Genomic DNA, 14,398 nt, shown 5'->3' on the forward strand with positions numbered 1-14,398 from the left:
ACAGACAGCCAGTTATTTTACCATAATTTTAAAATGAACATATTAACAGTGCACTTAAAATGTTTTTAGTTTACCCTAATACCACAAACGGTGGTAATTATTCACCAAAATTTTTACAGTGAAGGGAGTTTATACATGGAATTTTGCAAGCAATATTATCTCTTACAATACTTTATGGGCTAATTTTGAACATTATTTTCCACAGTCACCAACCTTAATATATGTTCCAAATTAAAAAATGTACAAAGATGGGGTCGAAAATAATATTCAAGCAAGGAAAAAATAAATCGATATTAAAATCTGACATCAAATTGCCCTTGAGGCGAAAGATGTAAGATGAAATCAAACATCTAGTTGTTACCAAACTAAAACTAGTTAGATAAACTAGTTAGATAAACTAGTTTTGATGTTTTTTTTATCCCACTTTCTTTTAATAATTATTTGTCTGATTTTGATAGCTTTTTTTTGCTTTTACTAAATATAAATTTGCGACATTTTTACTTCATTTTTGACAGACAACTTAAAAAATATATATTAAGAGTGGCGATTAGGTTGTGCCTTGAATAAAATATGAAGTACGTTATAAGAATTTCTTTCAACGTAAATGATAATTGTTTATTCGATAATGTTTGCCACTTGAGTTTGACTTAGATGTCCATCCTGATTTCCCACGAGAGAAAAGAAAAATAATGTGTCGTGTATTTTTCAGATTGCTTTATCTGCTGTATGGACATTTTATTGCTCTTCAGAGAGAAAAGATTTTCAGGAGCCCATTCAAAGAGCACATAAATGATCGGAGACTACGGATGCACAACATGAATTGAGCTTGGACTAAAAGTAGCTAAGAGATAAACGTTAATTTAGATCTCCAATCTTTGGGATTATTACTAAAATTCCTGGCATAAATGGTAAGCTTCAGAAATCTTTAGTTTGAGCAAAATTCGATAGTATAAAATGATAAATGCATTTTATGTTCATAATAAAATAATAATATCTTAAGCAAAGGCAGATTATTCGTAGCAATGATTTAATTTAATTTTTGAAGTGGTCAATAAAGTAAAAATAAAATGGTTTCGTCAACAGTACATTAATTTGTCCATGTAAGAATTTTATTTCCAAATTGTAGTGTTTATTAAGAGAGAGTCAAGTAATGAATTATAATTTTCGGTAGTCTCAAAATTGATATAGTTCTAATACACGAGTAAATAATTATTAATTTATTTTCAGAACGTATTATTTCTCAATGGTGGATTTGATTATATGGAGATAATACTTGTTTATGGTGAGCAAGTTTGAAATTTTTTACTGCATAGAAGTCAAGAAATCAATTTGCATATCTTAGAGCTCCATGAAATAAATTACTATTTGAAATTAAATGAGTTTCTCAACTTAATAACTATTTTTTTAAATTTAGGAATAAATATATATAGTGGTTAGATTCTGTATTTTGAAAAAACCGTACATTCCGAAATCTGTATTTTAATCATATGTTTTTAAATAAGTTATAAACTAGGACTTCAATTTTGGAAATTAACTACATGCTTGATAGCACAGTATTGAAAAACGGTAAACGTGAAAAAATGATATATTTTCCTGTAAATAAAAAGAAATGTAGAGCAAACCTAAAGCTACTGATTTGCAATTATACTTGTTTACTCACAAATTAGTTTAAAAATGATTTGAATTTCTTTCAAAATAAGAAATTTTTTGTTGTTGATATTAACATAAAAAAACATCAAATTTTCTCACTTCTACATTTGAATTTCTAATTCTTCAATCAATAAAATACATAAACTTTATAAATGCTTACCTCAGAGCATATCGCCTGCGATAACTGTCAAAATGTTTTAAGATTAAATATCAATTTGATTCAATTATCATTTTAATTACATTAAATTGAAGAAAAAATCGTTCAGGTAATAAGTATTAATGAGGGAATATATACTTATTGCTAAAGTATTTAATTTGCAATCGGAGACAGAGTATAAATATAGATAGTCACATTAGAAAAATAAATAGTCACATTATGCGTATAGTTATTAATTACGTTTGCAGCAAAATAGGAGAGAAAATAAAATGTTTCAGAAAAACTAACTAGTACAAATACAATACCTATGTGTCCTATGCGAAAGCTAGAAAAATGTTAGTTGACGATACTTACTGAATCCAAGCTAAGCATGTTACTAAAGCAAGTTATTTCTACATGGTTGGAAGTACATTTTTAAAAAGTAGTACATGGGCAAAGGAAAAATTAAGGGATAGTAGTAAGCTGTACACTGGCAGAGTCATTTAATTGAAAGTAAAATGTTGAATGAAAGCAAAATTTTTTAAAATATACCGGTGCCCTAATTTACAATCCAGCTGCTTTTAACGACTAGTTTTCTTTTTTTGGAGATTTTTCTATTATTTGCTGCTGGTCAAAATTATAATGCACGCTTTTGTTTCTTTTAAAATTTGTTACCTGAACTAAAACAAAAATCAAGAAACAAGTTTTTTATTTTATTTAAGAAGATACTAAAAAGGAGAGCGAGTCGTTAAACGCCGTTGGATTGGAAAATCGCTACCGGGGCAGTGACTTCATTACCATAAAAAACATATACAAACTTCCATTACAAATTCAATGGTTAAAAGTTTGTAAATTTAATTTGTTATGCAAGAGCCATTAACGGAGTGAAATCATGAATAGTAAAAGGTAGTCAATAATACTCTAAGTTGAAAATCACCTAAAAACATAACTGACATACAGACTATTCTAGTGTTATTCCTGTAAGATAATTTTACGTGAATGATTTAATTATGAAATTTATTGCATATTTTAAGAGTGAATCCGGTAACAAGCATATGATACAATTATAAAATTTGTAGAAATTTTTTTGTCATTTTCATAAGTAAAGCACTTTATAGTAGACTGTAGTTAATAATTCAATTATAAACTAATTACATTTATTGAAAAATTAAAAATTGTATATAATATTTATAAAAGACAAACATAAAATATAGTATTTGCAATGCACATAATATATGTCAATATTATCGTCAATAATTTAAAAAAGATATAATCTGATGAAAAACTTCCTTTGCTTCAGAAATATATAAATTAGAATTAACAGTCGACATGTTTCAAGCGCTCAAAAGGTATTATTTAATTTATTAAGTATTTATTTAATTTATTTAAATGAAAAAAAGACAAAATTTCTTTGAAAAAATATATATTGTATCAGACATGAGACTAATCATAAAAAAATTTATAGACAGTAAGGTTTATAATTTAACGATAAAACTTCGTAAACTAACATCGATAAAACCTCTTAAATTTTATCGATAAAACATCAATTTTTTTTCATTATGTTTTGAAGCCAACTAAATGAAATGGAACATGATTTACCGTGTTTTCATTAAGAAAAGATTTTTAATGACCTGCATGACACGAACGATCATTATTTATTTTTAAATTTATATTTATTTCTGCAAAACAGATAACTTTTTAAAAAATTGTTTAAAAATATACACTTGAAAAACTTTATGTTATTATATTAAATACATTAAAATATATTAACCTGAAATTACAATGGTTTGTTTGTATTCGAAATATTTATGTTTTTGTTTAGCTTAAAAAAGTTCAGTTTAACGTTTTTCATATAAATAACACTGAGCAACAAATTTAATTAATTAAATTAATTCAAATTTTTAAAAACAAATCTTAGATACTATCACGTAACTGATTTCAAATCTACATTAGGTTTCTACAATTATTTTTTTAAATGGCATTTTTAGTCTATTTTTTGTAGAAATGTACAGGTTTAAAAAATTTATATACAAAAAGGGAATTGGAAAAATCAGCGCATATCATTAGAATGTAAATTGCGCAGGAACCCATGCCCGAAAATGTCCTCATACGCCGATAGGGGCGCTTCCCTGAACTGTTTCTTCATGTGCTGTTTAACAGGTTTTAATAGGAAAATGTCCCTTAGTCGTGTAGGACAACATTTTCTAATATGGGTTCCTAAACAGTTTCAATACTTGCTTTAACTGCCCTGTTGCAACATTTATGCTATCCCTTGTTATGCTGTGTTATTCATAATTCCCTCCGAAATTCCGAAGCGTTATAGTAGAAAACGAAGACGAATATGGCAAAAAAGAACATATGAAATTATTCCGAAAGTATTCAAGTTTTATTGTAAGCAGATGCCGGTAGATGGCAGTAACATGTACCACTGAAGCCAGTTGTAGTAAAGAAAAATGGCGTTTACAGGCGGATGGAATTATGAATATCCCTGCATATAATGTTTTAAAACTTACACATTTTGGCAAAATTAGACTAAAAATGCCATTTAAAGAATCTATAGCTTTAGAATGAATTTAATTTCAGACGTGAAATCTCTCACCCAAATTAAGCAAGATCAAAGTTTGTAGAATAACAAAAAATAATTTTTTCCTCAGTGTTGTTCTTGTAAGAATCAAATACTTTAAGATTATTTCTGTTAAGTATAATTTTAAAAATAAAATATCATACTTAAAAGAAATAATAGTATGACTGAATTTAATAAAAATCAAATCATTAAAAGGTATTAAGTTTTTAATTTTGTTGCAATTTGTCATAATAATTGCCTATTCATAAAGTTAAAACTTATTCTAGTAATTAAATATTTAATTTCGTAGCCATTATTATTATTTAATACAATTGTTGAAGAAAAATAATTCCGGACGATGTAATTAAAGATTTTCAGTTTATATTAATTTATTTTTACAAAACAAACTCACATTATTTCATTTATTGAAAATGCATACTAGAAATTGATTTTGTTTGAAATGAATTTTGCCCTGTAAGTGCATTTATGTAGTTTCTGCGAATGCGTTAAAGAATTTTTTTTAAAATTTCTCTATTTCTTTAATTATATTCCTGATTCTTAACCTATTTCAATTTTTAAAAACTACAAATTAAAGCTTAGTTATTATAGACGCAAAAATTATAATTAAAGTAAATTTTTATGGAAAATATCGCTTTATTTAAAGAAAAAAAAATCACGAAATTTTTGTTTTGATAACATTCAGTTTCAAAATTTAATTATCTAGTATTTTATATTTCGCAGAAATGGTACAACGTAATATTTACACTACATTTTAAGAAGATTACAATTTAAAGACATTGCTTCATTTTGCACTAGTAAAAGAAATTAATTGTTCTTTTTAATGAATTCGTTCAAATTAAAATAGAAAGTAGTTAGTTGAAGCATAGAAATATTGCGACAGTAGGAGAATTATATTTCTTTTGTTATCTTAGTTTTTTGTATTTAATATAGTATCGTTCGTTTAAGTGGTATGTAAATATTGATTTCAGTTTAAAATGAAGTCCGTATTTAAATGTGTTAAATTAAAAGAGTTTTTTAATTAAACGAGATATTGGTTTTTAATAGAACAATGTGTTTTCAATTAATATTAATTTTTTATAATTTTAAATACATTATCAAAAATTTTTTTTTTATGCATTCATTGTGCAAAATGTCTTTTAAAGCCAGCATTTTCTGACTAAACATTTTAAATACAAATTATAAAATGCTTTATAACAGTATAACTCAAAGTTATGCTTTTATACTTCTGTGTAATGAAATTTTTTTTACTCAATATTGAATGGCATATACTCAATATTTAAACTGAAACTTTTGTACTTGTCAACTGTTGTTAATATCTATCGTACAAATCTCTTCCAATATACGTTGAATACATTTATTCTAGATAACATTTTTATATTAGATAAAATTAAGGCATTTACAATACATACAATCATTTTCAAGCAAAAAATCTATACGCAAATGTATCTATATCTTCAAAAATGTATCTTCGCAAATGTATCTTCAAAGAATTATTCTTCAAGCACGATAACATTTTTATTTTGAAAATTTTTAGAAATTAAAGCCAGGTAATGAAAAATTACATATTATTTATGTTACATCATAGTAAAATTGCTGTAATAGGTACATATAAATTCACATAAATATTTATTTATTTACTGCTTAGTATATCTATGTTTATGTTTGGCAAAAGATAATTTCAATTTAATACAGCAAATTTCTTCATTCTTTCGAAATAAGAGATTTTTAGAAAAACTTATTTGCTTGTTTATCAACAATTTATAAAATCGCAAAGTCATAAAGGCTATGAATACAGGTAAAAGTTATTGACTTACTTCAAGTCTGATTGTTTTCAGCTTTATTATAACTTACGCCTTTTACTTGCTATTTAACGCGTTTTATTTTACAAATTAAAAACAACAAGATATCAATGCATGGTCACTTACAGTACTTACGCATTTATCTACATGATAGATATTTTAAATCCAAATAACAAATGTTGGATCAATTAAATAAATGTTAAATTTTATGGGGATTTATTAGGGAAAGCTAGGGGCAGATAGATCTTGTTACATTTAATAATCGTCGTTTGAGAAGGTAATAAAACTGTTTCATTATATAAGATGATTATAAAATTTCGGCTTGGTTAAGTAGATACACGACTCAAAATAGTTTCAGATTTTTATCTTTTTAAAGTTAAAATATTTTAGTATTTTTTTTAAAATAAAGCAAACTTCTAATATTTTGTGAACATTTTTTATATTAGCTTACTTCTAAACTAAATAAATTTTAAACATTACTTTTCTGAAATTCATTTTAATTTGATCGGAAAACGGAATCCCCAGCTTATCACCTAGTTAAATGGGAACTAGAGACAGAGAAACTCATGCATCACAGTTAGCACTTTCGAAATGACACAAGTAGATACGGGGATACTATTTATTTGTCAGTGAAATTGGTATTAAACGTAGAACTTAGTCCAAAACGAATGTAACTACAATCTAATGCAAGATTTATTTTTGTAATGGTGCTGCCATCTGCAGTTTAAATTTATATGATTTAAACGTAATTTTTCTTTTTTTTTTCTTTTTTACTCAAGTTTTAAGAGTTTCAGTATATTTTATAATTCAGAAAGGAATCGGTACCAAACGTACTCATTAATTTCATGGTACTTAAGTACTTTTAAGTACAAAGTGCAACAAAATATCAGATACATTGATATAATCTTATCTTTATTGAGAACATCCAAAGACAATTAATAAGTTCTTTAATGATATATCTGCAAATAACGTAGTGTGGGTGTCTAGATCCTAATTAGTTGTTAAAACGTGGCATTTGCGTATACGTTGACACCTGTTCCTTACATTCTATTTCGAGTAAGCCAAGCCCGTCATGTGTCAATTTTTTTAAGTGACACATTCTATATTCTTACACAAAGATTCCATCACAAAGATTTCAATTCTTTCACCATATATTTTTTTTATTAACAACAAGAAAGGAATGAAGTCATGTAGAACATAAACAAAGTATTGTGCATCGAAGCAAAAATGTAGCATGATTAAATTTGTAAACAAATAATATATCTAAGTTAAATAAAAAACACAGACGAGAAAGAATTATATTTCAATAAATTCGATGTGCGATACACCATTGTATTTAATTATCGTCTCGTTGATTAACATTCTAACTTATATGGTGAAACTTAGCTCAACTTCAACATGCCATTTTGCTTATAAACGTTCAGCTTGCGTTCGTGTCACAGGTCGTATGTGTGTGTAACCGTGATCTTCTTCTTCTTGAAGTGCAAGCACCCAATTCACTGAAATCTTTAAAATTTAATGAATTGTCAAATTAAATAAATATTGTATTTTTTTGTTAAAAATAAGACTTAAATAATGTCTTTCTCTACTAAATTTCAAATTGACTAAAAATATCACTTAGAGCCTTTTTCCATTGAGATTTTCAATTTATTTTATACAACACGTAGACCAGGTAAAAAGAAATGTGAAGTAGAAAATAAGTTTTTAAATGATTTTGATGTCATTTTTTAAATGATTGTTACCATTTTTCAGATGATAAGTTAAAAAATGATTCACGGGCATTTACTTTCATTAAAATATTTAAAAGCTATTAGTTAGTTATTTTATTATTAATTAGTTATTTTGCTGCATAAAGTTCTTTTTTAAATAGAATTTCTCGTTATAGTATATAGAGATTTTTTGTTCTTGAGAACACTTAGACTGCTTCGAGAAAATGGAAATAAATAATTTTAATTACAGTTGACTTACCGTATGCGTAAAAACAGGCCTGCCAACCAATGTACCTCGTAAGCATCCCTGATAAAGGTAGTCCTACTACTGCGCCTGCGTAAGAGCCTACAAAATTCAACAAGCAAAACTTGTCAATAAAAATTATGTGTATGTAAATCATCAACTTTTATAATATCCTAAACATTGTTTCACCAAACGGTTGAAACTTAAATGCGCTGAATTATGTTTTAAAATACAAAAGGTGATTGATAGAGTTAGGTTTCACCCGAGGAATTTAGGGTCACGTTGTATAGTTTGATAGTAGGATGGAATGAAATATTTGTTATTGTTAGAGTTTTGATATTGATAGAGTTAGGCTTCACCCGAGGAATTTAGGGTCACGTTGTATAGTTTGATAGTAGAAGGACTGAAATATTTGTTATAGATAGAGTTTTGATATTGATAGAGTTAGGTTTCACCCGAGGAATTTAGGGTCACGTTGTATAGTTTGATAGTAGAATGGAATGAAATATTTGTTATTGATAGAGTTAGGTTTCACCCGAGGAATTTAGGGTTGCGTTGTATAGTTTGATAGTAGGATGGAATGAAATATTTGTTATTGATAGAGTTTTGATATTGATAGAGTTAGGCTTCACCCGAAGAATTTAGGGTCACGTTGTATAGTTTGATAGTAGAATGGAATGAAATATTTGTTATTGATAGAGTTATATTGATATTGATAGAGTTAGGTTTCTCCCGAGGAATTTAGGATCATGTTGTATAGTTTGATAGTAGGATGGAATGAAATATTTGCCATTGATAGAGTTTTGATATTGATAGAGTTAGGTTTCACCCGAGGAATTTAGGGTCACGTTGTATAGTTTGATAGTAGGATGGACTGAAATATTTGTTATTGATAGAGTTATATTGATATTGATAGATTTAGGTTTCACCCGAGGAATTTAGGGTCACGTTGTATAGTTTGATAGTAGGATGGAATGAAATATTTGTTATTGATAGAGTTATATTGATAGAGTTAGGTTTCACCCGAGGAATTTAGGGTCACGTTGTATAATTTGATAGTAGGATGGAATGAAATATTTGTTATTGATAGAGTTATATTGATATTGATAGATTTAGGTTTCCCCCGAGGAATTTAGGGTCACGTTGTATAGTTTGTTAGTAGGATGGAATGAAATATTTTTTATTGATAGAGTTATATTGATATTGATAGAGTTGGGTTTCACCCGAGAAATTTAGGGTCACGTTGTACAGTTTGATAGTAGGATGGAATGAAATATTTGTTATTGATAGAGTTGCATTGATATTGATAGAGTTAGGTTTCACCCGAGGAATTTAGAGCCACGTTGTATAGTTTGATAGTAGGATGGAATGAAATATTTGTGTGACTAAGAAAATGGAATGATTATTTCCTTACCACAAAAAGCAATTGTGGCTAGACGACTTCTCTCCATTGGTGGTGCCCAATACCGCCATATCCCGTGACACGCAGGATATGTGACACCCTGAAAGAAAAGTTTTTAAAAATTGTCATAAGTGTGCTATGGGGGCTCAGGGGATAGAGCGTTCGCCTTCTAATTAGGTGAACCGGGTTCGAATCCCAGCAATGCCTGGTCGATACGAACTCCGCATCCGACTCGCACTGACCACAGTGCGGACGTGAAATATTCTCAGTGGTAGACGAATCATGGGCTAAAGTCCCCTTGCTGTCAGGCTAACCGTAGGAGGTTTTTCTTTTGTATGTACCGCAAATGCGAATCAGTTTCATTAAAAAAGTCCTCCATGAAGGCAAATTTCTCCCAGTACTTGATCCCAAAGTTCCCTTGTCTTGTGGATTGAGTTCAAAATTGCAAAGTAGCGGAGTTGAACGCTAGTAAGTCATTTCTTTATAACGGTCGCATTTTTTATAACGATAGTTATAAAAAAATGTCATTGGTTAAATGATAAAGAATTTTATTTAATTCTCTAAATTTGTGAAATTTTTAATTTATAATCAAAAACTTAATATTAGAATATATAGTGGAAGAGATTATAAAGTTTTTAAAAATGTTCTATCTACATAGTTTTAAATTTAAGCTATACTGAACTCCATTATAAAAAATCAAAATTACATCAAATTAATTATAAAATTTGATGTGTGCAAGTTTAAAAATGATTAAGAAATACGTCTCGAAGAAAAATGCTTAGAATTTTTTATACATACTACGCCATACTGTGTTTTGAAAATACTACAAAAATCCTTGAAATTTTCAAATTTATGTGCTTTGTTTTCATTAAATAAATGCTAAGTAATTTATTGATTAAAACGCGCAAATTTATATTAAATGGAAAATATTTAATATATTGAGAAATCATATCTGTATTTTCAAAATAAAAATGATTTTTTTGCATAAATATTTTTATAAATGAAATGGGGAAGTTAAAATAATTATCTACAAATCTAAATAATTATGCTTACTCTAAAATGATATAAAATATATGATTTAAATATATACAAATTATTATATAAACACTATACAGAGATTTAACCTTTTAAATAGTACGAAGTAAAAAAACACACGCGAGTCTTAGAACAATTTCTAAATTATTTTTTAAATCAATGAACAGAGATAATGGTATTGTGAAAAATAGTTTCCACAAATAAGAAAGCGGTGTAAATTGTAAAGCACAATAAATTATGTATTATTTTTATTGTTATACAATTGTTGTGATAATTGATGTTTTGAACTATTATATAAAGCAAAGTTTAGTAGTTGGTTTGTTGTTTTAGGTACAAATAAACATTTCGTAAGTTAACTCAGAGAACGAAAAATTCGTTATCATGAATGATAAATCCTCACACTATTCTCGACTTGGAAAAATGAAAACAATATTTTATGAACAATTTATCTAGTTTAAATCCTGATTTTGAAGTATTCGATTTGTAAGGCATTTATATTCGTTTCTTGTATTGTATTATAAGCATATATTTATCATTTTTGAATCATAGAAATTTTAGAAAAAAAAATATTCCCACTTTTTTGGATTTGAAGTAGGAAGTATGGCGACATTTACATTTTTAATGCTTCAAATTCTTCAGATTACTAAAATATATTTATTTCTACGGGAAAAAGGAGAAAACTTTTGTTTAGATTGAGCAACTAATTGCGATTTTAAAGTTTATGATTTATTAGATATTTATTACATCCGTTTTTCATTGTTTTAACATATTTATCATTTTTGAGTTAGGATAATTTTATTATTGTTTTGATGTAGGAAACAGGACAATATTTATAATTTTAGTGGCTTGAAATCGATTAAAATATTAAAATATATTTATTTGCATATAGCAGAAGAGAATACTTTTGCTTAAACTGTACAACTTTTACAGCTCAAAATAGTAGTGGCAAGTTATTATTTAAGGGTGCCATGATCTTTATCAAGTATCTATTTTAAATTAGTTAGTGGAAAATTCAATAATTTAAAAAAAAATCTACACTGAGAAAAAAAGTATGATCAAAGCTACCTGAATGGCAAAATTAATCGTTTTTCTGGTTCTATGAGAACACCAAAAGCTCAGTCGGTAATTTTTATCGATGTGCTTTGATAATGATTTTGGTAAAATTAGCAATGAAATATAATTTTATAATGTTTAATAAAATTTGATATATGTGGTAAAATTTGTTAAGTTCATCATGACACTCTAAGGTGTCATAAAGATCAGAGCATTGCACAAAAGCCATTTATTCGATTAAATTCATTTTTTAGTTTTGTATTTTTCACTAAATGTGTGTTCATAAGAACTATAATTTTTAAAACCATAATTTCTGAAAAACCGTAACATAAGAACAGAAAATTACCGAAAGGAATGGCTTAAATATCGCATATTTTGATTTTATTAAACAGAATTATGTTGTTTTTTTTCTAAAAATGTCATTACATGTAAATTTTTCTAGAATTTTTTCTCCATGTATCCAGTACGTTGAAAATTTTTTTTTAATAAAATGACAAATTTAAATACGATATTTTTATGTAAATATTTTACAAAAAGTAAACTTATTTGTTGAATTTATCTATTTCTGTATTACAAATATTTATTTAAACGAAAGGAACAAAATTATAAATAATTTCATATTTATAACATGAAAAGTCTGTATTACAGCTTTTGGCGTGATATATTTCTTTACTTTAAAGCAAAGATGTCGTAAATTTTTATTACCTTCTTTATGCAAGGCAAAAAATAAAAACAGGTATTTTAATGATTATGTTTTACCAAACAAGACGTAATTATATAATGTTTTTTTTCTTTTTAACACCTCAGGGTATTTACTTTACGTTTTCCGAAATACAAAATGTCTCCCTTGGGCAGAAATGCGACATTTAGTTTTGAAAAAGAACAAGCAATATTTATGTCATAGGGCTTTGAAAAAAATATGGTCAAAACTACCAGAAAATGGTAAAATTTGCGGTGTTGATGGCTTTGTGGGAACACAAAAGCTTGGTAACTTTTACGGAAGAACTTTGGTAATGATTTTGGTAAATTAACAATATCATATAGTTTTATCACATTTGATAAAATTAGGTAAATGTAGTACTTTGGGAGATATGGTCCCAATAGTTTGGACGCGAGAATGGTATGAGCGCATTTTAAAAAAGTCGCAATTTTAAAAATTTATTTCTCATGAACTATTTCACTCAAATTTTGTATTTTGCATGTAAAATTACATTCTTTAAAATGACGCAAAAACTTGCAAAACTTGCAACTTAAAATGTCTTAGACTATTGTTACATAAAATGATAAAAAATAATAAATATTTCATAAAAGTCATTTCTTGCATACGATTATATTTGATAAACAAATTTTGTAATTGTTTGCGAAATGTTTTAAATTCGTTTAACAAATTTTTGAGCTATGGAAAAATGCCCAAAAAGTGAAATTAGTATTAATGAGTTTTAAACTTTGGACCACCAAACTATGACCCATTAACCCCTTACCAAACTATTCGGACCATAATTCCCAGATTGCTGCTACCCCATATTTTGGGGGTCAGCAATACGAATCAGTCGAAAAAAAAGATATGTTTATTCAGAGAAAGTAAGTTTTGTGTCTGACTTCAATAATTAAAATATCGTTCGTGCTAATTCTAATTAGATAGCATATTTGTGGTCAACCCTTCCAACAATCAGAAAATATTCAGTGTGGTTTATTTTTTGTGCACTGTTCATAGAATAAAGCAAAGGAAAACATCAATGCTAAAAAGGATTAGGTATCTATCTTTAGAAGAATATAGAGAAAAACAAATATATATATTTATGTAACATAAAAAGCTTCAATTAATCTTTTTAAGTTATTCCTTTTCTGTAAAACCTTTTTTTAAATCATTATTCTAATCAAAACACTTTCTCACATCATTATTCTAATCAAAACACATCCTGTCCTTAAATCTATTAAAAGTAAGAGCATTAATTAAAAGTAAGACATTTTCCCCTTTGCTCTTCGCGGGAATCGCTCGACCTATTTGATAAACCAATTATAATTACTAAGATTTCTTTTTAACCCTAAATCGAAGCATTTTACTGATTTTCCTTGCAAGATTTTCTCTAACATTTAAGCTGGAGCACGATGAAATTGTGGCTCATTCTCTCTCGTCATATATCTCAAAATGATTAAATAAAATAGATTTGTTTGCTCTCTTTAAAATCCTGTGCCTGTTTGTTCTGCTCACACGTCCATGATTGCAAACCTTAGAAGCCTAGCAGGATTATAAGACCAAAGAGTCCTCTTCTCATTAAAATAAAAATAAAAATACTGAAGACTTAAACTTCAGAATAACGACCACTGTGTCATTTTTTTGAATTGAAATAAAAATAAAAATACTGAAGTTTTGAACTTCAGAATAACGACCACTGTGTCAATTTTTTGAATTGAAATAAAAATACTGAAGTTTTGAACTTCAGAATAACGACCACTGTGTCATTTTTTTGAAATAAAAATAAAAATACTGAAGTTTTGAACTTCAGAATAACGACCACTGTGTCATTTTTTTGAATTGAAATAAAAATACTGAAGTTTTGAACTTCAGAATAACGACCACTGTGTCATTTTTTTGAAATGAAATAAAATTAAAAATACTGAAGTTTTGAACTTCAGAATAACGACCACTGTGTCAATTTTTTGAATTGAAATAAAAATACTGAAGTTTTGAACTTCAGAATAACGACCACTGTGTCATTTTTTTGAATTGAAATAAAATTAAAAATACTGAAGTTTTGAACTTCAGAATAACGACCACTGTGTCA

At 27.3% G+C, this 14,398-nt stretch overlaps 1 protein-coding gene across 1 annotated transcript in view; it reads right to left on the reverse strand.

Moving 5' to 3' along the window:
* The window catches only part of LOC107454468 (vesicular glutamate transporter 1-like), a 184,148-nt gene that overhangs the window by 17,740 nt on the left and 152,010 nt on the right, over positions 1–14,398 (reverse strand). The window contains exons 6-7 of the mRNA XM_043041473.2: positions 9,537–9,624; positions 8,138–8,224 (exon numbers count right to left, since the gene is read on the reverse strand). Coding sequence (XP_042897407.2) covers positions 8,138–8,224; positions 9,537–9,624 — 175 coding nt within the window. The remainder of the gene's footprint in view (positions 1–8,137; positions 8,225–9,536; positions 9,625–14,398) is intronic.

Source organism: Parasteatoda tepidariorum, chromosome 8 (genome assembly GCF_043381705.1).
Source record: "Parasteatoda tepidariorum isolate YZ-2023 chromosome 8, CAS_Ptep_4.0, whole genome shotgun sequence".
NCBI classification, from domain to species: Eukaryota; Metazoa; Arthropoda; class Arachnida; order Araneae; family Theridiidae; genus Parasteatoda; species Parasteatoda tepidariorum.